Genomic DNA, 25,041 nt, shown 5'->3' with positions numbered 1-25,041 from the left:
AGACAGACAGACAGGCAGTGAGATAGATAGATAGATAGATAGATAGATAGATAGATAGATAGATAGATAGATAGATAGATAGATAGATAGATAGATAGACGGACGGACGGACGGACGGACAGACAGACAGACAGTGAGATAGATAGATAGATAGATAGATAGATAGATAGATAGATAGATAGATAGATAGACAGACAGACAGACAGACAGACAGACAGACAGTGAGACAGATAGATAGATAGATAGATAGATAGATAGATAGATAGATAGATAGATAGATAGATAGATAGATAGACAGACAGTCTTGCCCCGTGCAGTCTAAATAGTTTTGATGATTGCAGAAAGGACAGACCTCTCTACGCGCTCGCGCTGAGTAACTGGACGGTCTCGCTCCAGTGGGCGGAGCATGCGCGATGACGGCGGAGGCCGCGCTCCAAATCGCCCAGCGCGTTAAGTTCCAGGGCACTCACACGACATTCGTCGACTTTCGCACGAGGGCGCGCGCACCGCCGTAGTGCGCAAAGCGCGATTCGGGACACGGCCGCGGGGCGCCGATATCTCGGGCTTGTTTTGAAGGAAGTGAGCAGGCTGAAAGGGAAAGAGAAACAGGACCGGGCCCAGGTTCGCGTCAGGACGGGACAACACAACACAACACAGCACAGAACAAGCCGGGCCAGAACACGGAGATTACTCAACACTTGCTCTTAGTTATCATCTGGCGCTCTGCGGAGGAGGATTTATCGCGGCGGTGATTTAGCCTGTGTGTGTGAGTGTGAGAGAGACAGACAGGGAGGAATACTCCACCTGTAAACCCACCCCCGAGCACCAGAACAATAGTGACACAGCGGAGAGTTCGCGTTAGCATCAGCGCTAGCCGTGTTTATTTATCTACTCTTCTCTTCCTCACACACTAAACACACTCATCTCTTCTGCTCCGATTCAGCACTGAGACCGAGGTGAGTTTTACTGTAGATGTGTATTTAATGTCTTTATGTCTGTCCGGTTCGAAATGCGATCTGGGTGTCAAAAGACTGCAAGCTAGTTAGCGGTTAGCTTCGATGACTAGCTGTTTTACTCTCTCTCTCTCTCTCTCTCTCTCTCTCTGATATGGACTGTAGGATTGAACGTTCATGGGTTTGAAAATGTACAAAATATGCAGACACGAATATTCGTCTGTAATGACATTTTCGTGGTGACGTTCTGACAGGAACCGTTAGCTGAACAGCTAATTTACATATTCATTTCTGGCGTGTGCGCGCACGAATAGGCGCGCTCCCGAGGGTGAGGGTGGCTGCATATTCTATATAATAATGAGATATATTTCTTTAAAGATGTGCTGAGGTTGGTGATGTGAGATGGTTCTTCAGGCATGAAGGTTGAGCCAGGCTGCTGAACTGAGTCACTGATCACAACCCGAAAATCCAGGTTATAGTAAGGTACGAGTTACAGGATGGGACGATAATAACCTGCTTATAAGGCTTTATAACGGGGATGCCGACGCCCTGAAACACCCAGGCTCCCATCTGCAACAGCACACCGTAAACCAGAGGGTAGAGAGAGAGAACTACTCCTGATGATCATCTGTTTACTAGACCATCCAGCCTTTTCCAGTCCTCGTGGTAAAGAGCTCCTTTGTGGTTCTGCACCATGTGATCCGACTTTGTCAAGCATCATGGGTTCCAGATTAATATGGAGTTACACCCAGGCCAGTGTAAGGAGTATTTGCTGAACCAAAGAGTACATGGTTTTAGAGATTAGGGCTACACTCGAGCACAGTCCGATTGCATCTGAACCTCAGGCTTGGACCAGTTCAACTAGGAGCTTTTTACACCTCGGATGCACGTTGTGTTGATTCACTCTGAAGTCTTAGATCACATCTGAATTATCTCCTGTCCTGCTTTTTACTGCAGCTTTAAAACTAAAACAAAAACGTGTTTTCAGATTTGTTTAAAAAAAAAAAAAAAGCACAGGAGAACTTGGAACAGATGCAGGACACATTCAGGACTCGTGTTTTTTTTTATACATAAAGAAGAAAGAGATGCCGTTGTAGGTTCATCCTTTTCCTTTGGTTCCAGCACTCGAATTACAGACTGGTCATTTTTCTCGCAGCACAAAGCAGAGATAATTATTCCACTCCATTTAGACGACTACACATCAGTAAGGTATTAAGTCCCATCTAGAGACCATAACAATCTCCTTGATCATGCTTCAGGAAACAGGAAGTGAGAAGTTGAACAAATCGCAATGTATAAAAAAATGCAGAAATCATCAAGGTCATTTCTCAGGATCAGGTCGGATCCTACGCACAAGCATCCTGCTTCCTTTGGTCTATACTGTAGACTTGTGTTGCGTTCGCTGATTTATCTCGCACAATTACGTCTATTTTGAGCAGCAGATCCTCATGCATGATTTTGGGAGGGTGGAGGTAACTAGAGTATCTAGAGGAAACCCTACACGGGTGAGAACGTGCGAGACTTCATTCAGTGCCTGTGATGATGTAACACTGTCCAAGGTTCATTCTGCCATGAAATTCCTGCCTTACCCACAATGCTATGCAACTAGCTGGAATAAAGCTTCCAGTAGGGTCTCGTTGGTGCTTCCGTCATGAAATCTGATTCCAGGGTGAAGGATCGTTCCCGTAGATAAACAAGTAAAACCTGCGCTGGATGTTTCATATAGTATTTCATGATCTTTGCACTAATCCAGCCAAAGACAAACGTCAGCACATTTTAGACCCATGGGTTGATCTCCTGCTGGAGAAATTCCTGTTCTTCTATGTGGACGGATTGTTAGGAAACGGTGTGTGTTTGTGTGCGCACATGAGAGACACGAGTCGCCGCACAACAGCACAAAGTGTCACTTGAGGAACTACAGCCATGAGGTGAACTTGAGGTGAACTCATTCGGTGTTGGTGTTTGTTTGAAGAACACACCAGATGTTCAGATGTGTGTGGTTTGAAGACTATAAAGGTTTTAACTTTCTGGTTACTTTGTTCAGACTAAATTGTGTACTTTTGGTCTTGAGGAGACTCGTGTCACCCCGAATTGTCCAAGATTTCTTGCTGAAAATGTGCTGAGACACACCGGTTGTGTCACCGTAGGATTTTTTGTCATCTAACGGTTAACGCAAAGTTCTCGTAAAGTTTGTACACAAAGCTTGAACTCCTCTGGAGCTTGGTAGGTCTCATTGAGATTCCTCACTGGAGTACCTGAGGATCTGAACAGAATTCAGTTTAGTCTGCTGAACATCATTTGACTACCGATGGAGCTGTAAAGTTCGGTCTTCTCGTGTAAAAAATATTTTCTGAGTAAATTTAGAAACCGTTCTTCTTAAGGTGGCATGAAATTTTCAGGTCATTCGAACGAGGAGACGCAAACCTGTTCCAGCATGACAATGCCCCATGTTCAGAAAAATAGCTCCATGAAGATCTGCTTTACACGTGTTGGAATGCATTGGAAGATCTTGATGGGCCTGCTATTGGGCACAGGTCTCAATGCTAATGAACACTTTTTTTTTTTTTTTGGATGAACTGCAACCCAGGTGTCCTCACCTCACCCTTCATCAGCAACTGATTTTAACAGCCTTGTGTCTGAATACATCTCCACATGCACACTCAAAAATCTAGTGAAACATCTTTCCAGAATAATGGAGGTTATTATAAAAGCAAATGGGGATAAACATGAAATGTTCAAAAAGCAAATATCATATAGTCTGGTGTCCACAAACATTTGTCCATACTGCACATGTTAACGCTTTAAGTTTCTAAAGAAGAAAACTGGATGGATATTGACGATGATGCTCAGGGTTTCAGTTCCAATTAAAAAAAAAAAAAAGCAAATAACCGTTTTAGATTTCTATCTCGCGTCCTGTGCGTGCTTTAAATGCTCTGCTGAATACGTGATGGTGTGAAACCGATCTCTATTCGCCCTAACTGTCAAAATTAAGACGTTAAAAGAGCGCCTGTGCGTTGCACCTCTGAGGTTATTTTCTGTACCCCACAGCCGTTTCTCAGAACCTGCCTCGTTTGTTCTCTCCTCCATTCGCCGCGTTCTCATCCATCTGGATTCGATTAGCTCGACCCCTGTTCCAGTATCCTTCCTCCACTCAGCCCCAGCTTCACGTTCATTTCCTCTAGGCTTTAAAGCGGTGCATGCAGCAGACTGCTTTGTGTTTTTAATCAGTTTATATGCATGCAGGAATTTTATACATTTCCTTTCATAATGCTGAACCATCTACAGCTTCAGAAGTTCTGGTTGTACCTCAGAACGTTGATGAACGTTGCTAACGTGTGCAACAACTAAATCAACTCGGTGTGGTTACAAACTGTCTGGTTTTAAACTGGTTGAGGAAGAAGGTTGTTCGTTTCACAGTGCTGACAGAGTGAACTAGGTCAATGTAGAAGCTGTTGGAAGTACGTAAACAAGTGGTAAAACATGAGAAACAGCTGCTACGTTTGTTTCCATTTGTACAAAAAGGGAAAGGGAAACAGATATAACAGCTAGTTTACACGATACTTGGGAGAAATCCTCTGTAACAGGCTTGTTTACATAACATTTATCTTCGTCGGTCGTACACTATGACATCAGGTAGCTCATAATGATCATTACGGTATGAAGAGACACAAACATTCCAGTGATGCAAAACTCATTCGCAGTATTTTATTGATCTGCTTTTAACGGTTTCAGTCTACTAGGGAGGACGACTTTCAAAGAATAAATGTAGATTGTACGTGTGGAGAATTCTGATCATTCAGCTCCAAGGTTAGGAGGGGTTAAGGTGTCGAAAGCTCTGTGAAGGACACTCCTCCAGTTTAACCTCAACACACCATGTCTTCATGGAGCTCGGAGCATTGTCCTGTCTGAACAGTTCCTCTTGGTTCCAGGGAAGGAAACGCGTAAGACGAACACCTCACAGTTTGAGGAGGTTTGTGGAAGAAGCACATATGGGTTTTTGCGTCCACTTACTTTTGGTCAAATGGTGCATGGTTTGCTCGAGCAGTTTTGAGAAAGGACGTTTGTTTATTCAGGTTGATAAGCTGTGGAGTACTTGTGAGAAGACGGTGCAGTTACGTTTGTTCACGTGTTTTTAAAAACAGTACCTTGAGATGCAGTGAGACGAAGCCCTGGTCTACAGATCTTGCCTTAAGTGTTTACAGGATGGAATGTGTCCTTGTTCCGCCTTGATCAGCAAAGTGTCCTGGTCCCTGTGGATGAGAAGTTATCAAAAAACAAGCCTGAATTTCTGATTTAATGCAGCGTATTGTTTATTTCGAGCACATTGTAGTTACATCCTGTTCAAGTCCTGTGCGTGTTATGAAAGTAAACCTGTTCAAAACATTTCGTGTGCTTCACCCGTTGGATCATTAGCGATGTGGAACACGCTGTTTCCCGTGAGGACCCGCGCGCGCGCACACACACTGTTTCACGAGCATTTACAGGCTGCACTTTACAGCTTTATGACATACGAGTGTATCAGTGTCCATTTACAGCACTTGGTCTCCCGGGCAAAAGTGTGTGTGTTTGTGTGTATGAGAGAGAGTGTGTGTGAGCATGCTCAGGCAGCCCTCGTGACTGGAGACCAAGAAAGAAAGGGAGCACACATGACTTATTCAAAGTTTAGTGCAGAAAGAAAATGATGAGTGTTTTCCTTGTTAATGGCATGGTGTTCAACCCGGTCAGCACCGAGTCACCGCAGAAGCAGCAGCCGCGGAGTTTCACTGCAGCCGCTGTGACCTAAAACCACTATGGTTAGGATTAAGAGATCACTGTGTAGTATGTAAAGGCTTATGACCTTGATATGGAGATATCTCTCAGGTTATTACTCCGTCCAGTCTTCCATGAACTTCCTGTAAACAGACCTAATAATATGGATTAAAACTAGGAATGCATCACCCTATTATCAGTCTGAGACCATGCTTTGTTTCTAAAAAAAAAACCCTCATCAATAAAATGTAATCCTGGCGTATATTGTCTTTCTCCTGGTGAAAGTCCTGACATGCCGTCTAGACGTATTTCACGATCAGTAATAAAACTGCTCTTTGGAAATATCAAAATGACCTCACACAACATCTTCTGAATATCCGAGTGCAAGGATGGCCAAACAGAGAGCACAGACCAGCATCAGCGAGCGTTCAGTATGAACTTGTGGTTTCTGCAAGTGTTCAGGAAAACATCTCGCACTATGAGCACATGGGTTCAGCCACGGGTTCTTTTTTTAGTCACATATCATATCTATATATAAATACACCAGTGCTCATGATGTGATTACTGGTTATGGTCCTGCAGTGTGTTTTAGGTTCTACACGTTTTGATTGTTGTTCTCAAACTGACTTTTTATTTATTTTTATTTATGTACCCTATTTTCATGTATTAATGCTTTGAGACCAAAAAAACTTTCTATTAAGTGAAAATTTAAGTAAGTATTAAATGTAAACAGGGATTTTTATAAATTGACTGACTCTGTTATTGTAGTTTCTACAAAGTTACGGTATCAGATATATATTAGAATTAAAAAAAGATATAACCGGACAACTATACAATTTGTCAGAATTGAGCAAGCGACGTTTTTTTCTCTTGCAACATCAAACGTATACACTGAAGTTATTTCTGAACTTGACCTCATCTTCATATGCTCACTGTCTCTTTTTTCTCCTTTCCTGCTTCCTTCAGCTCTGACACAATGACATCGAGGAAGAAAGTTCTGCTGAAAGTGATCATCCTCGGGGACTCGGGGTGAGTGTCCAAAGAGATCATCTGCTCGTCCTGGAGAGGAAATGTATTAACACTTTATAGATTAATGGAAAAATCGGCGAATTGAGAGTGTAAATCAACAATGCTGGGCTGCAATTATTACAGGGAGCCTGTACGTCATCTAACGTGACCTTCAGAAAGGGGTCGTGCACATTGATTTATTTTATATAAATACAAATATGGTAAGCGTATGAGGTAAATTTATTAACAATCTAATACGGTGCACAAGTATGCCATTCGTGACCTCAATCAATTTTCAGATCTTAAACATGTGTCTCTGGTCATGTGAACATCCAATGCTTCGAATGACCTCAAGGTGCAATCAGCAGCCATCTTGTATGCAGACAGTAAAGGGAAGGGTGAAAGAGTGAATTTAAATATAAACGTTCCTCGTGCATCAGTCACCACTCGAGTGCTGTTTCCTCTGATTTATTTTGTATTGTGAGTAAGTCGTGCATTTTTGTATGTAAAAGTGCTCTGAGTTTTCAGTTCCTGTTTTCTTTTTCTTAATGTGTGTGTGTGTAGAGTGGGCAAGACCTCTCTGATGAACCAGTATGTGAATAAGAAGTTTAGCAATCAGTACAAAGCTACAATAGGAGCTGACTTCCTGACAAAAGAGGTGATGGTGGACGATCGACTTGTCACAATGCAGGTACGGAGAGTCCGACCCTCATCACACTCATATGCATTCGTAGCATAGAGCCATTGCTGGGTTTTTTTTTAAAGCCAGTTCAGGACAAGAGTCAATCCCAGCTGAACACATGCAGGTGCAGAGAATTTAGATAGAAATAAAGTATGCAGGAGTGATGTACACGTACCTGTCTGTAGAGCATTCACACATCAGCTGAAGATGATGATGATGATTCTGGATTATAAGTGTTCAGATTTTTTTCTCTCTCTCTCTCTCTCTCTGCAGATTTGGGACACGGCAGGTCAGGAGCGTTTCCAGTCTCTGGGCGTGGCGTTCTACCGCGGCGCAGACTGCTGCGTGCTCGTCTTCGACGTCACAGCACCGAACACCTTCAAGACGCTGGACAGCTGGAGGGACGAGTTTCTGATCCAGGCCAGCCCTCGTGACCCCGAGAACTTCCCCTTCGTCGTGCTCGGGAACAAAATCGACCTGGAGAACAGACAGGTAGGTGTGTGTGTGTGTGTGTGTGTGTGTGTGTGTGTGTGTGTGTGTGTGTGGGATCCTAGCCTGGCAATGCGACAATGCGTCCTATCAGTTTTTTTTTTTCCTGCAAGACTGCCACAATCAGCATTAGATTACATTTAGACAAAATACAGAGATTTGTGTGTACTATGGGGAAAGAATCGCTCAGTCACTCTTCCTCTGTCTCCCTGCGTCTCGCAGGTAACCACTAAGCGAGCACAAGCCTGGTGCCAGAGCAAGAACAACATCCCCTACTTTGAGACCAGCGCCAAGGAGGCCATCAACGTAGAACAGGCTTTCCAGACCATCGCACGCAACGCACTCAAACAGGTAACGCAATGCACTCATTAGTCATTATTACCAATGTGCTTTTTAGATGTCTTTTCCCTGTACAATTCTTTTCTGGTTGGAAAAACTGTGTTTCAGTTAAACAAACATCATTGCATAACTATTTACCCCCTTTTGGACTTTCTCGCACCACTGACCAAAGTAATCTTTGTCTAACATGTTCCTTTCAGGAAACCGAAGTGGAGTTGTACAACGAATTCCCCGAGCCGATCAAGCTGGACAGAAACGAGAGAGCCAAGCCATCTGCGGAGAGCTGCAGCTGCTGAATACGTACAGGGGGCGCTAGTGATCACCCTTCACCCTCTCTAGCCTTGTTCCTCCTCCTTCTTCTTTACACAGCTGTCTTTTCTCTCTCTCTTTCTCTCTCTCCCAATTTCTTGTCTTTTCTTCCTCTTTATTCCCAGTTTCCCTCAATGTAATCACTGGCCTTCATAGAGCAGGCAGGCTTCCTCTTCTAGAATATACCCAATACAAATTTGCGCGCACGCAGCAGTGCTCAACGGGGCTTCACTTAAAGCCCAAAGAGATCATTATGAAGAGTTTTGGTGCACAAGTGTTTTCAGGCCCTCGGTAGCTCTTTTAATTGTAATTTTGCCAATAGTAGTCCTAACACCCTTCTTCAGACTTCCTTCAGTTTCAACCACACACACACACACACACACACACACACACACACACACACACACACACACACACACACACACGGAGTCCATTCTGAAACACTCAACACTTGAATGCTTTCTGAGACTTTTTATATATACACCACCATGCTAAACTGGAACCTGTAAGATGTGATGCAGATCGATGGGGCTGTGTAATATGCCGATGTATTAAAGCTCTGTGTTGCTATCAGGACTGTCTGCTCTCTCCGGTTTCGTCAGGAGGTTTTGCACGTCGCGGCGTCTGACTCTTAAAAGCATGCTCTTTTGCTTTATTTGCTTTTCGATACTTAATATTTAATGTCATATTACAGAGGAATACCAATGGTGTGGGGTCACTAAAACAGGTACCATAGCACTGACGTTAGTGTTTTTGGGATTATTATTATTTAATTGTTTTTGTTTTTTTTGGTTGGTTGGTTGGTTTTAGTCACCGATGTTGTGATCAGGACCACTTACTACGAATTCTTCCGTCAGTGACACAAGCAAACGTTCCTTTTTTTTCTTTCAAACCCCCCCTCCTTCCCCCAGCAGGGGATCGGTCGAGCTCCCTCGGATATGATATTACAATCGGTTTATTCTCTTCTGATTTATTATTGCTAATTATTATTATTAACTAAGCTGAATAGACAAAAAAAAGCCCACACCGAACTACAGTAGAGTGAGGACACCTGAAGCATTCATCATTACATCTAATGAAACATTTATTACAGCACAGCATAAACATCGTTTGAAAATAAATGTATTTCAAAGTAAAAAAAAAAAAAAGAATAATAAAAAAATGTTGAATAAATCTTTGCACGGTGCTTTTTTAATTTTTTGAAACATATAACAAAGCGGGCGTGTATGTTGATAGCGTTAAGAGTCTTCATTTTTTTTTTACTGTGTGTCGTCATGGAGATCGACAGCGACTGAACGATTCTGTTTAAGGCACAAAGTGTGAAATTCCCTGAATCCAGACGCCTCTTGGTCTGATTTGATAGTAACCAAGTAAAGATGTTTTAACTCCAGTCATCCTCTCTCTCTCTCTTTTTAAAATTTTTTATATATATGGTTTGTAAACCAACTTTCACGAAATAGAAAAAAAGGTCACACAAATGCATATGTCTAGAAGATGCAGATTGCAGGATCTGCAGTGGTCTACAAATACTCAGTGTCTCAGGAAGCAAAGCAAGAAAACTCTCAACATTCATTCAGAAACTGGACATTCTGAGGCTTTCAGTGCTGCCAACAATATCAAAGTTCAGGAGCGTTACATTTTTGGTGTCTTACTAGCCCTGTTTCCAAGCAGCCACTGCTGTAAAGGCCCACTGGCCTTTGACTTGTGCGTCCCTGACGGCTTTTCAGTATCTTCTGTTGCTTTCCTCTTTAGAGGTGAGCCGTTTTTCAGCCAGCTCATCATCATCTTGCTGCTGGCTGATGGCTGAGAAGAAGCCTAAAGAAAGAGAACAGGATTTTTAATGTGCTAATCAACTGCCAAACCTTAAATTCTCATCTCCTGCTCTGACTGAAGTTTGAACCAAATGCTAAACCAAAACAGGAAGTTGAGCCAGTGATAGCAGGCCATCTTTGTTCTTAAAACCGAGTAATGTGTTTTGATTGTGCAATTAATGAAGCACCTTTTTGACGGCAGGGTCGAGTGGCTGCAGGCATTCGGGGGAGTTGTTGCGCGAGTTGTTGACGATCGAAGACACTGGGTGAAAGGTCAGGCAGGATTTAGACTGAAGTAACTTTAAAGCTTCAAGTGAACGCACCTCCCCGAAATCCAACCATCGCCTCACCTCCTCTTCTCCATCCAGAATGGCTGGCATCCTATCTCGTACACACACACACACACACACACACACACACACACACACACACACACACACACACAGAAACTGCAAAAGAGGCCTAAACTCAGAGCCCTGGTTAAAATACACCAGAGATTATCTTTCAGTGATCCCTACACTTAGTGTATAGAGCAGTAGATGATACAGTGTGGTCATGCTCTACCTATCGTGGATGCTCTGCAGGTTTGGTGAGGCGTTCACAGTTATCACGGTGTAGGTGTACAGAACTTCCCCACCACCAGGAGGCGTCCAGCAGTCAAACAGACCCGCCATGGTGAGCAGACGCCATCCGGTCCACTCGCCATCCTGTTAATGAAGGGGACAAAGAAATGGAAATTGTGGCGCAGCATTAATAAATATCATGATCTGATGAGGTCACGGTTTGAGGTGCCGTTCAGGCATGTCTTCAGTAACACAATATATAGCTGTGAGGAACTCGGGTCACATGATTGTTTTTGCCTTTTAGAAATCCACAGCAGTCTTTTCAACCTAAACGCATTAGATCATAAAAAAAAAATGATCAGCTTTCATCTTTATTCTGAATAAATATATGTGATATGCAGCAACCATGATGAAATGCAACTCATATGATCACATACATCACATGAGCTGTGCTTTCTCTCTCGAACATCTCGTTTCTCCACCTGCTCCGAGAGTTCACTGTTAAATTACTGACACGCTTCCTCCGTGCTCCATCGTGGTTTCTCAAGGTTCAGGAATTCAAATGGATCCAAAATAATTACATCCACAGCAAAGCTTCAGACTCTGGACTTCTTACCGCTGCTTTTTCTTCACATTCACTCCGTTCTTCATTTTTCAGTTTTCTCTCATCCTCCCCGTCCTGCTGATCTCGCTGGTTCTGGGGGAAATAGATGAAGAAAGGCTGTTTGTCCTTCTGCTGCCTCCTCCACTCGTAGAAGCCGTCGGCTAGAATGACACAACGCTGCCCTTTCAGCAGAGGGTCCTGGGGGATGAAATGAACGAAACAAACATGTAGTTATGAACAACAACAAAAAAGCGCTTATGATACGGAAGTATTCCAGAGTGTAAATGTTTTGCCCAATTCTGGTGATGTCTACACCTTGTAAGACTTTTTCTCCAGCAAGTTCTCGCCACGGCAGTTGGAGGTGCTGTACTGCATCTTGTTCGGGTCGCTCTCCTTGAACCAGGCCGGAACCAGACCCCAGCGCATTGCCGCCAGCACGCACTCGTCCACCGCCGCTTCCTGTAGAACACCGACAAGGCAGAAAATCCAAACAAAAGAAGTCAAAAGAACGAGTAGTCTCAAAGAGTGATTCGTTCCTCTTCTAACCTACAGGACACACATGAGTAAAGCATCGCAACATCTCTGTAGGAAACAGAATTTACTCCCATAGATGCTACACAATGCAATATTTTTTCTTTCTTTGCTCCGCATCTTGACATTATTGTTACATTAATTATTGGAGTCACGTAACAAAATAACTAACGACACAGACCAGAAAATATGAGCTTCTCAATCTGTTTATCATCATTTGTCCTTAGCTGCATTGTGATATTTTCATTATTGAAACTATAGTCAGAGTTTGTGTATGTAGACGTGTTGGAGGATCTAATTAATACAAATTTAACATTTTATTTCTGATCAAAGGAACGAAATGACTCAACAAACGATTTGTTCATTTCGATTGAAAAAAAAACCTAGTCACTAAAATGATCCGATCTTCCCATCACTACTGACTTTAGCCTTCCTGAGACACAGGACATTGTGGTACAAGGCTCTCGAATCTGCTGCTTTTTTCTGGAGTTCATGCCAGCTAGATGCCTACAAAGTACACATTTAAGAGCTCTTTGCCTTATTAAAGTGTCTGTTGGACAACAGAACCGGACTGAAGGACTGAGGACTCTTGTTGTAGGAGGGTTGGTATTTATCCGCATCATCGCCCCTCCACTGAGGCCGTCGCTGCTGTCCAGACCGGTCTCGGTAACAAGAAGCTCGCCGGAGCTCATCAGGAACGAGGGTGCAGGCGGTCCTTCCACACATGATCTCTGGCCACATCACATCACAGCAAATCACACAGACAGACCAGATACAGTATTTCATTACTTAATATTACACATGAATAGAATGAAAAAAAAAACCATATATATATATGAAAATAGCTCAAATGTGTTCTCGTCACATTATTTACATGTATTTAATTTATCTGTGTAAAGCTGCTTTGAGACAATGTTCATTGTTAAAAGCGCTATACAAATAAAAATTAATTGAATTGAATTGAATTAATTTATTAAATTTTATTTGTAATTTATTTTTAAACATTTCCCCCAGCACACAGTGTTAAACGTTAAAAATGTTAAAGAAACTTTTTTATATATTTTTTTAAAATACTTTTTATCTTTGTTCGGCTATAATTGTTTTTTGATGTTTTTTTTTTTTTTACTTGGCTTCCCCCACCACCTGCATTCCACTGGTTTCCGCCTCCTGCGTTCTGATTGGCTGGTACCCACGCCACTCATTACAAATCGAGCTCTGATTAGTGGGTTTTAAAATATTCATGACATGCGCAGCCAATGAGAGCGGGATTTGTAGAATACGGGTAGGTGAAGTAAAATATAATAGAAAGACGCTAACTCGGAGCTTACTATTGGAAAAATCCGACTGATGCAAAAAATGTTTATGAAATATAAATTAAATGATACGTTTTTTGGGTAAATGATTTACTTACCGGAGCGGGTTCAGAAAAGTATACCGGTTTATCAGAGTGACGTTAGCCTGCTAGCTTAGATTTCTTTCTATGGTGAGAGGAAAGGAAAAAATAGGATAAATACGGGTGAGAAGAAAAACAGAAGTGTGTGGATGATTAAAAGTTATTCGACGTTTCTTGAAAGAGAGATTAATGCCATTTATTATTAATTATGGCGTAAAATAATATAAATGACAGACCTGCGCGCGCAGCAGGTCGAGCATCCGGGCACTGCAGTGCGCGCGCTCAAACACGCAAATCCGTGCGCACGCAGTGTGACCGAGACGCAGTGCACGTGACCGACAGATACCCCAGTTTCTAAATCCTTAGACCCCTGTCCCGGAGTCTCCTGTCCTTCGTGCACCTAGCGCATAGCGCCACACTGTGGAAGTGACACTTACCATGCAGAAATATGCTGTTAAAACAAACATTAAAATATTGGGTTGTGTTACAGATATTTTGTTGAAAGTTCTTGCTTGTTTTTAAATCAATGTTGTCCATTAAATTATAGTCAATTATACTTCAGCACAATTATTGACCCAAAGCCCCACCCACTGTGCAGCCTCCAGTCTACATTTACTACAGGGACAAAAGCATGGGAAAACCTGACCTTTCTATCCATATGTGCTTCATCTCCAAACTGTCAGCACACACTTGGAGGCACACAAGGACGTGGATGTAAGAGTGAAAGATCTCGTGCTAAAGAGCTCTGACCTCAACCCTATAGAACACCTTCAGGACGAATGTGAAAGCTGACTGCACCCCAGGCCTCCTCACCTCACCTACACTCACTGCTAACACCATAATGGCCGAATAAATCCACACAAATCTAGTGGAACATCTTTCCAGAAGAGTGGAGGTTAACAGTAAATTGCCACTAATTGTGGAATGGGATGCTCAAAAAGGACATACACATCTCAGATGTCCACGAACCCAGATCCTCTTGATGCTCACGTTCCACCCAGTCAACATCTTTAGACAGATTTATATGCAGGATACCACTAAAGCTCTTGGTTACTGATTAAGAGGTCAGGGTTCAAGGCTTCACACTGCTAAGCTGCCCTTGAGCAAGACTTTATCTGCTCTAGGTGTGGAGCATCATGGCTGAGCCTGCACTCTGTCCCCCCAACCTGCTGACTGTGCAGAAAGAATCTCTCTGAGCTGTAATATGTGAGAAATGAATTCAAATCATATCTAAATGTACACAAGCATATTGGACTAGTGCTTTATGAATACTTACTGCATCATGTCTTGTTTTGCTTCGTATTGTGTTTTATATATGTTATATATTTTGCAAAAATACACGTTTGTTCAAGCCTATGACAGGAGGGTGGATTTGATCAGATGCCCCACTGAAGTGAGAGACTGCGGAAACCCACCGGATTATTTGGATGATCATATTTGAAATGATATTCTTAGTCGTTTGTGGAATATATGACTCTGAACAGCTTCGACATCTTATTCATCTTCTGCTTTATTTTCCCCTTGCTTACGTGGAAAAAGCACGGAGAGGAAAAGGAAAACATTTAATCACGAAAATCATGGCGTCTTGTACAAAACACATATCGGTAAACAATATCCTGGTTCACTCCTCCAATTGTTTCCTGGTGAGCTCACAAAACTGTAACACTTACTCGCTGCTCACGTGAGACATGTACGGGAAAAAGGCAAACATCGTAAAAAGAGACGCCGGTATCACGTCAGGATACGAGCGCAAAAAACATCAGCGCGCTTCTTTGTGCCTGAAAACGAAACAGCGCCTCCTACCTGAAAACCGAAACGGTACAAGGATCGGTCCAGGTGGTCTGGTGGTGTCATGCTGACAGGATTTCACACAGTGGTAATAATAATAGTGTTTTACTGATTTCTTAGTGCACATCATGTGGCTCAATGGGACGTGGAGAATTAAGAACGCGTCCAAACCAGACATTTAAACAAATGCAGTTCACGCTTAAAACTTCATCTCAGAATCAGGACGTTCGCTCAGACGATGCTGCTGTTTCCCCCCCGCAACGTGAGTTTCACGCATCGTTCCTCAAATATTTGACCTTCTTAACGACACAGAATTTTCCACCTTCAACATCTCTCACATTACACACCTAAAACACCGGTCCTTGTGTTAAAAAGCAACAGAAAGAGATGAGTGAGACTTCCTGTGTGAACACTCAGAATAAACATCTCAAGGGGAAAGAACAGCACGAGTCACGTTGTCTGTCAAGAGTCCGACCTCGAATCTTGTCCGAAATAAAATAAAATAAAATACGAGTCACATTTTTATTTCATAATTCTCAAAAATAAATCCAGTAGGAACGTAGGATTGTCCTTCATGGTGGTCCTGGTGGAAATGAGAGGGGTGTAGGAGGTACACTGGTGGTGCTGCATCACATCTAACAAATGAGACGAGAGCCGGGCCCTGACGCGACACGAACAGCATCGGGTCGCGCTCGTCTTTACCCGTCCAGCTGTTTGAGGATTCGCTCCCTCTCTTTCAGAGCCTTCCACGCTTGATCCTTTTCTTTCTTTGTCGGAGTGCGTTTCTTTTGCCTGGCCGCCATGATGCGCCGGAAAGCCTCCATCACCTCGTTGTCGGCCACGCGGACACACTGGCGCAGCTCCTGCTTCCTCATCTCCTCCCGCGCTAACCTGGACGACACCATACACGTGAGAACGTCTGGCTAGAGCATGAATGATGTAAAATCTTTTTTTTTTTTTTTTTATTGGAGAAAGTTTGCATTCAGAGCATAGGGCAGATGCACTTCTCCAGAACGACTTACATTTATCTCATTCATACAAAAGGGTTAATGGCCCAAGATTCGCAGCTTGGTGTGACTGGGATTTGAACTCATGACCTTCAGGGCAAATGCCTTAACGTTTAGCTTGTGCTTACTCGTGTAATCAGACATCTGTGTAATCCGATTCTTGCTGTCGTATCATACATTCTTTCTTTAGATATAATTTTCATTCGCTTCGTTACATCACTGTTACGCGAATCCTAAGAAACAGATCCTGCACCCTGAAGAACATCTACGTATCGGTTTGTGGAACTCACCGGAGCAGCTCCTGCTTACGTGCCCGGTTGTGAGCGCTCAGAGCTTTCAGCTCGGCTTGCCTCTTCTGGAGCTCGGCCAGCACCTCGTCCTCCGAGTCTCCTCCTGTGCCCTGTCTCTCCTCGGAGTCTAACAGACCCTGAGCCACCAGTTCTTCCCTGATCCGGGCCTCCAGAGAGCGCGTGTGGGGAACGCTGTTACGAGCGAAGAGAGAAAAAGATGGACATTATAAGTACACAAGCTCAAAAACTGTTCATCAGGTATTGATCGTCAGGTTATGGAACGTTACCTGAAAGCTTTCCCTTGGCTGCGAGGCGACGTCCCAGCTCCATCGTCCTTCACTGGAATGTCTGGAATGGGGGAATCCTCCATAGGGGATATGATATTCTCCTATAAATAACAATAACACATCCTGGTATCAACAGAAGCTGTAACTGGCATGAAAAGTAACTTTGCTCCCGATTCATTTAGCAATGGAGTATCGAGGAATGGTTTCAGCCCTACTGCACTGTACTAACTATAGTAATACATCAGACTAGATGAGAGCACACGTGATCAGACCTCCACCAGAGCTTGCAGCAGGCGCTGTGTGAGGGGACCGAACGGGCAGCCGTCCTCCGGAGGCTCGTGCTGGGATTCAGACTTCTTCAGCAAAGCGTCTACGTCTGCACAAAGCGACACGGGTTAATAAGAGCAGTTTACATCGTCTTAAACCGATCGTGAACATCAGAGTCACCTTTGGCGTCGATCTCGGAGAGCGGACCGAGCATGCTCTTCTTCTTATCGTTGGCTCGCGCTCCTTCTCGCTGCTCTTCCAGCAGGTCCTCCTGCGCCCAGCGCTGAGAGTAGTGCTTCCCTAGAGTGGGAATCTGCAACCCAAACAACACACTTCATTTGATATCAAACCCAGACACACACACAGGTCCTGCTGAATAAATAAGGCATGTGGCAACGGATCTTAAAATCCAGAAGCTACACTGGGTGGGTAACATTCAGAATATCCACCGTTCCACAATTTCGAGATGATACCTTGTAGTACTCGGCTTCGTCCTCAGGAGGTTTAAGAAGTTCTTCAAGAACTTTGATCTCTTCATTGGTGATGTCTGCACAGTAGGGCTCCACTGAAGCCCAGAATCTGTGAAGGACAACAAGCAGAACGTTCTCCACACCGTATCTCATCATGTTATGAAAACTAGGTCTGCACAGGAAGCTATGATGTGCAGTGTCATCATCTCTGTTCATCTCATGCATTATTCAGGGTTCCTACACATTTTTCTTTTCAAGATTCAATTCTTTTCCAGACTCTAATATGGATATTAGGATATTTAACATCTGAAATAATGATTTTATACTTTAAAAGGAGACGATTTATTTAGACAACGGTCATTTACAGCCCACGCTTCCTCACAAATCTGACACACTGCCAATCCGGATCAAATGATAAAAACGGTCAGTGGGAATTTCCATCCCACCTGTTCGGAGCGTCGTTTTTGGGGTTACGGGGTATGTCCTGTGGATCTTCACTGAATTCGTACTCCTGGACTTTGGGTTGCAGATTTTTGGATTTGGGTCTGCCTGGACCAGGCCCGGGCCCATGACCCGCCTTCCCTTCCAGCTTCGGTTTCTTAGGCTTGGGATGTCGAGAAGATGCGGCCGGATCGACTTCTTTGCCCATCTTTAGGAACCTTTTGTCGCCCTTTTTGTCCTGCCAATCTGTAAGTATCTGTGAGGAATGAGTGCAAGAGTGTTCATGTAAGAGCAAGGTCTTCTCAAGATGAAAAGGAAAACAAATGCAGAATACTGACTTGTCTCTGTTCCTCCAGGGCTCGGAGACGTCGGCTGGCAGAGGACAGCAGCGTCTCCAGCTCCAGCTGCAGCGTGTCCAACTCCTCGATCCCGATGCCATCGTCCTCGGTGCGTCCCAACACCGCCGTGTAGCGAGGACACACTTTCACATGCTCCACGGGCTTGAAGTCGTAGTATTTGAGAGGCGGGCAGTCCTTCAGCTCACTCATCTTCTCAGTTATGAAGAGCTGGAATAGTGTAACACACACAATCAGTGTCATTTAAAATTACTGATGTTCTTTAAACAAGGCTGTTGTGGGAAGTATCTCGATATGTTTTCACCACTATTATAAATAATCAGTTTATGATTCAACAGTATTGTGAAAAAATATCACGATACGATTTCACCGCCGAGGATCGTGAGAACATCAGGATGTGATTTCACCTTCTAGTTTTGTAAAATCACGATTTCATTATTGACTATCGTCAGAGTATCGCGATACGATTTCACCAACGTGTATTGGGATTTCGCAATACGATTTTTCCCACCAAATCGTTCTATCTTCTAGAGTTTTATAATGTGAAGCTAAATCGGTTTTAAATCCTGGAACCCAATGCTTCACCATGTGTAAGGAATTTATAAAGACATTTCTGAGATGTGTTTCACGTCACGTTTGAGTACATAAATATAACAGTATATGAAAACATGGACCATAAGCATTGCATTACACTGAAGGATCTACAAACACACACACACACGTTATATACCATCCAAAGCGGTGATGTGAAAACCTGTACATGCGATTAAACGCTTATATGATTGGAAATAAATCTAAGAGTGAAAGATAAAGCACATAACTGGGCTCTGAGGTGAGAACATGTGCTTTCACTCAACATTCACATGCCCAATGCTGTTTGCTAGCTCGCTTAGCAGGCTTTTCAGCTAGCTAAAGGGAAAGTGCAGGTGAAACTACGAAACCGTTACACTGTTCTAACCTTTCAGTCAGCCTTCATGAAGTATTTGCAGGGTTTAATTCATTTACATCGAATATGTACGTGAATGAGACGCAAATTCAAAGAATGTATTCCAAATATCGACACGGTTATATTTACCTCCGAGAATCGGCCTCCATTAGCGACTGTACCATTCAGTAAATCAGAGGGGGGGGAGCGGTGGTGTATTAAAACTAAAATACGCAATGTTTTTTTTCAAATTACACGATTTTATAGACAGTAATATATTCGAATTTCTGTAATAAAAAGAGATGCACCCTTTTTAAAATGTAATGTTGAGTTTTTGATGTAGAATCAATGACAGCACATAGGCTTAACCCCCCCCGTATAAACAGCGGCGCTCTAATAGGGTGTTTTAATGGTATTTTCCAGTGAAGGCTGTGAGTCAAAAAGTGTAAAAAACAAAAATGCAAAAACAAAACAACACTTTCATATTGTTTCAAAATAACTTGCATTTATTGTGAGAAATCGAAAAAAAAAATTACAGGTTTTACAATTGAGCAGAAAAATCAAGCAAACTGGATAGGATTTACTATTTGCCATATATGGAAGAAAACGCGATTCAAGGCACATTCGGGGCTGCCGCTGCTACCGTAATATTTAGAATAGATGGGACTCGTTGATGTCGTTTTTGTGTAATTCCACGGTTTTAGTCTAGAAATGTTATAAATATAATATAAAGCCTTGTTAAGAGTCACAATAATATGTCGTTGTTTTAAAATAAAAGATTTTGTCTTTGGTTAAAATAAAAATGACTGCCACAAAATTTGAATGCGTCGCTGCAACATGATTTACGACAACCGACGCTGAAGACGTACGCAGCGCTACAGGCGTAGGTGTAATTTTTTTCCCCACAAGCTTTCCGAAAACCCCGCCCTCGACGCTTGGATTGGTTAGTACTGATGCTTTTGATTGGCTAGAATATCAGACTGACAAGGTGTTAACCAATGGAATATGATTTAGCGTAGGAGGCGGGGGAATCAGGAATACGGGTAGGGGAGAAAATAACACCAGGCGTGGCGTAAATACTTCCGCCTTTCTCAAAGGACCACAAAAATGGTAAGAAGATTTCCTCTTGAATTAAATGGCGATATTAGGGTTTTAAGATTAATTTTCATTGTCAGATTTTTCAGGTGTAAAGAGAGCGATCGATTCTGCGTTGACTGAGATCGAAAGATGAAGCTGGTCAATGTGAAAATCCGCAGTGATGCCTGTACTAGCTCGCTAACGTTTCCTAGCTAGCATACATTACCATGTTATAACCATGTAGTGTATAGTTACTTATTTAGGACATAGACTACATGTGCATACATCTGTAATTGGAGGTGTTTTTCTTGTGAATTTATTTGAATGAAGTGATTGATAGAAACAGGGAATCACTGTCACTCCCTGAGGATGATGATGATGATGATGATGATGAATATGAATAAGTGACTAACCTTGCATACATTCCTACAAAAGTAAAAATACCCTCTAGAGATGTTTTGGTTGTATTGTACTCAACTGATCCAGAATAAAACCTTCTCCAACTCCTCTCTGGACCAGACTCAGTATAGCACACTGGCTTGAACACCTTGTGATCCAGATGATCGCATTAACCCGTGTTGATTTTTTTCCAGACGGCGACTCTGCGTCCGTACCTGAGCGCCGTGCGCGCCACCCTACAGGCAGCCCTGTGCTTGGAGAACTTCTCCTCTCAGGTGGTGGAACGGCACAACAAGCCAGAGGTGGAGGTCAGGTGAGTCCGAGAGAGCCGCCTCTCCTCTCCTCTCCTCTACTCTACTCTCCTCTCAAGTGCTGCAGAGTAAACGACAGACAAGAGTTAAATGTTTATATGTAACATCTGTCTTACAGGAGCAGCAAAGAGTTGCTGTTGCAGCCGGTGGTGATCAGCCGCAACGAGAAGGAGAAAGTCCTGATCGAGGGCTCCATCAACTCGGTTCGGGTCAGCATCGCTGTCAAACAGGTACCGCAGAGCGTCCGAAAACACCTGATTCATAAACGTGAGAAATAGGTCTTATTCGGATGACATTTTCCAACCCACAAAAACCAGGTGATGAAGATAAAGGTCAGGGTCCAAACACTATTAACGCCATTCGTTACTGTATATATTTTTTTAATCCACCTGCAGTAATACTGTTTCCTGACCTCGTACAGCTACACAAAACACTGCCGTGTTAAAAATCCACCAAATATTAAATCCCTAAGAAAACCTGACCGATACAGAGACTTTCCGCTTTTACTGTATAACAAACTCTGATCTTCTGACCAGGCGGATGAGATCGAAAAGATCCTGTGCCACAAGTTCATGCGCTTCATGATGATGAGAGCGGAGAACTTCTTCATCCTGCGAAGGAAACCTGTGGAGGTGAGAGGATATATATATATATATACTGTATATATATTATTTTTATTTGTGTCAGTACTTCAGGACAGATGAGTTTTTGTCTTGTAAAATAAACAAAAGGACAGGTTTATATCTGCTGCATGGTTTCCGTGGGGTCCTAAAAGGTCTAAATTTACTGTCCTAAATCACGTTAAACATAACGTAAAATCTGATGCTCATTGAAATGCTCATGAATGTTGGTCAGTTTGCGTAGTGTCGTAGTTCTTTCCTGCGCTTGTCTATAATATAATTTGCTGTCCAATCCACTTTCTGTACCACGCGTTACACTTTTCAGCTATGAGGAAGTGCACGTTTAGCGAATCCTTTAGCGGAAAAAATTTATTTGGGGTCCGGTTAAAGCCAGTCGCAAATTACGTGTTTGTGTGTGTGACTTAAATTTCATTCTTAATAGTCGTAAAAAATAAAATCTGACTTTGTGAAACCTGCTGAAACCCTGCGCTATAACTGAAGCGAGAATGTCACGACCTAAGCGTTTTCCGAGAAACTGTAAAAAGGCTGAAACACTGGTGTGCAATCAGTCAAACGGTGAACTCGAATCAAACGGATAAATGAATAAAAAAACATGGCATAATATAATACCGGTTTAAAAATAAGAAGTATGAACACGAGCGGTGAAACTGCTTTAAAAGAATCAGCCACAGGTTTAAAAACAGGGAATCGCGTCCCAGCATCGCATCACTGATTGTTTTCCTGTCACAGAAAACCCGTGCGTGTTTGTCATTATCTATGAAAAGACTCAAATTCCAGACGTGTCCACGTTCGCGGATCCACTCCATCATGTGAAAATCATTGTGTATGAATATAAACGAGGAAAAAAGAAGACTGTGCGAAAAAAGAAAGTAAAACCCTATGGGACAGGATATAATACAAATCATCAGCTCTTAAAATGTGCTGAATACAACAGCAAGAAGTATTTATTTACAGAACTGGAGCCGAAACGGAGAAACCGCGTGTGAACCGCAGTGTAGCACTCGGTGTTGTTCATGCGTGGCTGTATTTACCTCATGCTACAACCGGATTGTTTGTATTATATCCTGATTTGTAAAACCATAGAATTCTAAGCGGGTGTAGTTTCTATTTCACAACTATTCGTGCTTAAATGTCAAAACTCGAATAAAACGTGTGTGGTTTCATCAAGGGCTACGACATCAGCTTCCTCATCACCAACTTCCACACAGAGCAGATGTACAAGCACAAGCTCGTGGACTTCGTCATCCATTTCATGGAGGAAATCGACAAAGAGATCAGCGAGATGAAGCTGGCGGTCAACGCACGCGCTCGCATCGTCGCTGAGGAATTCCTCAAAAACGTAATCAAAGGAATTAAAAATCGATTGGGTGAGTAAAGATGGAAGTCGTGTTTATCTAACGGTGTGTGTCGTTGCAGTTCTGAGGATGCGCCGCTGCGCTCTTTGCGGAGATTCCTGTAGCGAGAGGCATCGCGGGTTTTTAAACCTCAGCAGGAGCTCATTGTCATCCAGTCAGTAAAACGATCCCGAGGACCGACGACACACCGAACGATCCTGCGATGTCGTACGCAGCGTCTCTCTCTCTCTCTCTCTCTCTCTCTCTCTCTCTCTCTCTCTCTCCCCTCCCCTCCCCTCGTCTTCTGTTAAAATGTGCTTCTTGTTCCCATGGATATTGAAGTTGTACATTAGAACCGTCAGGAAGAAAAAAACATTTTCTGATAACAAAAAAAAAAAAGAAGAAGAAAATACTCAAGATCAAGGCAGGTCCTTAAAAAAAGTGTTATTCAAATATACGTCAATATTGATGGGCACAGGAAATACTGTCTACACGTCGTAAAAGTCTCCAGCGGCTTCGGATTCCCTGTTTCGTCTTTTATACAATTCATTGTGACAGAAAAAAAAAAAGTGGGTGTTTATATTTTGACACAGCCTCTGATTCTAATTTCAGGTGAAAAGTAAAGTAACGACAAGAAAATCAAATGTAAAAAAAAAAAAAAGAAAGAAAGAAAGGAGGAATGTAAAACTGATGGTAGCGATAAAACCAATAAAGATATATTGCGCTTTGTGTAGCCCTGAGGAATTCATTTCTCTAAAAAAAAAAACAACACAAAGAAAAGTGCTGTGAAAACGGAGCTCGTCGGAGAGACTATGAAACGAATCTGAGGTGTAAAAGCAGAAGGATGAATCATTTCCTTCCTCTCTGAAGCGCATTGTAAAGTACGTGATGAGGACAATCGCTGTGCAGGCCGACTCGTAGAGCTGAAAGGAACATACATGGTGCGAACACACACACATTTTGTGTAGATGACATTTCCCCTTCATTTGAACCAGAAGATCCAAACCTGTTCCAGCATTACAATGCACAAATCCAGCTCCATGAAGATCTGCTTTACATAAGGTGGAAGATGAAGAAGATCTGCTGTAGATCTCCAACCCTATTGATTATAATAAATGTGAATGTGGAGCGTGCTCAAACAGGTTTGGGTTTCCAAGTTCAAGTGAACGCACACATATGGAAGCAACAGCCACATATGGAAGGGAAGGTCAGGTGACCCAAGCAGTGGAAGATGAAGATTTACATCCTATTAAGCAAAATTAACTTCAAGTCAGAATAAAATAAAAACACAAAAGGCCAGATTGTTCACTTTTGAACAGAACATCTAGGGTTTTCACATTACAAGCAAATTACGTTACACATGTGCAGCCAACAACAACAACCACTGACCAAATCACTCATTAATCCTGAATCATGAAATGTAGAAAGACAAAGCAGCAGTCGGAGAAGCGCAGAAGTCGCAAGGGGCTTTGTGTTATAATATTCGTTTCTTGCACCACTTCATTTTCTCGACAACATTGTTTCCTCGTGATCAGTACTTTTCTGGGTGTTCGGCGTAGGAACGGGGTCTAGATGCAGGTTCATGGATAATAACCATAAACATTTGGTTGATGTGATGGGCTTGTCCACACGTGTTCCGTGAGGCTGCATCCAAAACATTCCTCATAAACAGTGTTTATTTTGTTCTGCGCATGTTCTAGAGGATCACAGATTATAACCATTTTTATAGCCGTCACGTCCACGGAAATATCAAGTCGTGATGTACTCGTGCATGGACTCCTAAAACTGATCACATTGATTAAATAATACATTTTCTTTAAGTGTTTTTATATATGGGTCATAAGATCTTGAATTTTGATCCCAAGAGATAATAGACAGAGAGAGATTGTGTGTGTGTGTGTGTGTGTGTGTGTGTATATGTATATGTTATGTGTTTGTGTGTGTGTGTGTATGTATGTGTGTAAGTGTGTGTGTGTATGTGTGTGTGTTTATGTGTGTATGTAAGTGTGTGTGTGTG

At 42.7% G+C, this 25,041-nt stretch overlaps 4 protein-coding genes across 7 annotated transcripts; 2 read left to right on the top strand and 2 right to left on the bottom strand.

Annotated features, from left to right (window-relative positions):
• The first annotated feature begins 576 nt into the window (after positions 1-576).
• Positions 577-9,102, top strand: rab7a (RAB7a, member RAS oncogene family). The gene is made up of 6 exons (XM_046874942.1): positions 577-956; positions 6,669-6,731; positions 7,275-7,401; positions 7,666-7,884; positions 8,104-8,232; positions 8,421-9,102. The coding sequence occupies exons 2-6, from the start codon at positions 6,679-6,681 to the stop codon at positions 8,514-8,516; spliced, it is 624 nt and encodes a 207-aa protein (XP_046730898.1). The 5' UTR covers positions 577-956; positions 6,669-6,678; the 3' UTR covers positions 8,517-9,102.
• On the bottom strand, positions 8,600-13,804 carry hmces (5-hydroxymethylcytosine binding, ES cell specific). Of its 2 annotated transcripts, none has more exons than XM_046874940.1 (8): positions 13,668-13,804; positions 13,450-13,516; positions 12,576-12,769; positions 11,823-11,966; positions 11,520-11,705; positions 10,905-11,047; positions 10,529-10,721; positions 8,600-10,344 (listed from the first exon to the last, which is right to left on the bottom strand). In XM_046874940.1, the coding sequence occupies exons 3-8, from the start codon at positions 12,762-12,764 to the stop codon at positions 10,162-10,164; spliced, it is 1,038 nt and encodes a 345-aa protein (XP_046730896.1). In that variant the 5' UTR covers positions 12,765-12,769; positions 13,450-13,516; positions 13,668-13,804; the 3' UTR covers positions 8,600-10,161. The 2 variants fall into 2 exon arrangements, with proteins under 2 accessions (XP_046730896.1, XP_046730897.1); XM_046874941.1 differs by having other exon boundaries at positions 13,450-13,512; positions 13,668-13,766.
• A 1,119-nt stretch (positions 13,805-14,923) lies between these two features.
• tada3l (transcriptional adaptor 3 (NGG1 homolog, yeast)-like) lies at positions 14,924-19,647 on the bottom strand. 3 transcript variants are annotated; one of them, XM_046874483.1, is made up of 9 exons: positions 19,413-19,647; positions 18,320-18,547; positions 17,987-18,237; positions 17,544-17,649; positions 17,251-17,383; positions 17,076-17,179; positions 16,804-16,904; positions 16,517-16,708; positions 14,924-16,110 (listed from the first exon to the last, which is right to left on the bottom strand). In XM_046874483.1, exons 2-9 carry the CDS (start codon positions 18,527-18,529, stop codon positions 15,918-15,920), a joined length of 1,290 nt encoding a protein of 429 aa, XP_046730439.1. In that variant the 5' UTR covers positions 18,530-18,547; positions 19,413-19,647; the 3' UTR covers positions 14,924-15,917. The 3 variants fall into 3 exon arrangements, with proteins under 3 accessions (XP_046730439.1, XP_046730440.1, XP_046730438.1); XM_046874484.1 differs by having other exon boundaries at positions 19,296-19,418; XM_046874482.1 differs by lacking the exon at positions 19,413-19,647 and adding an exon at positions 19,068-19,188.
• Positions 19,648-20,272: 625 nt separating this feature from the next.
• On the top strand, positions 20,273-23,757 carry LOC124402577 (actin-related protein 2/3 complex subunit 4). Its single transcript, XM_046875697.1, has 6 exons — positions 20,273-20,372; positions 20,933-21,051; positions 21,168-21,279; positions 21,586-21,681; positions 22,859-23,029; positions 23,107-23,757. The coding sequence occupies exons 1-6, from the start codon at positions 20,370-20,372 to the stop codon at positions 23,110-23,112; spliced, it is 507 nt and encodes a 168-aa protein (XP_046731653.1). The 5' UTR covers positions 20,273-20,369; the 3' UTR covers positions 23,113-23,757.
• Positions 23,758-25,041: the final 1,284 nt, after the last annotated feature.

Source organism: Silurus meridionalis, chromosome 19, assembly GCF_014805685.1.
Source record: "Silurus meridionalis isolate SWU-2019-XX chromosome 19, ASM1480568v1, whole genome shotgun sequence".
In the NCBI taxonomy this organism is placed as follows: Eukaryota; Metazoa; Chordata; class Actinopteri; order Siluriformes; family Siluridae; genus Silurus; species Silurus meridionalis.
This window is presented reverse-complemented; position numbering and strand designations above follow the sequence as displayed.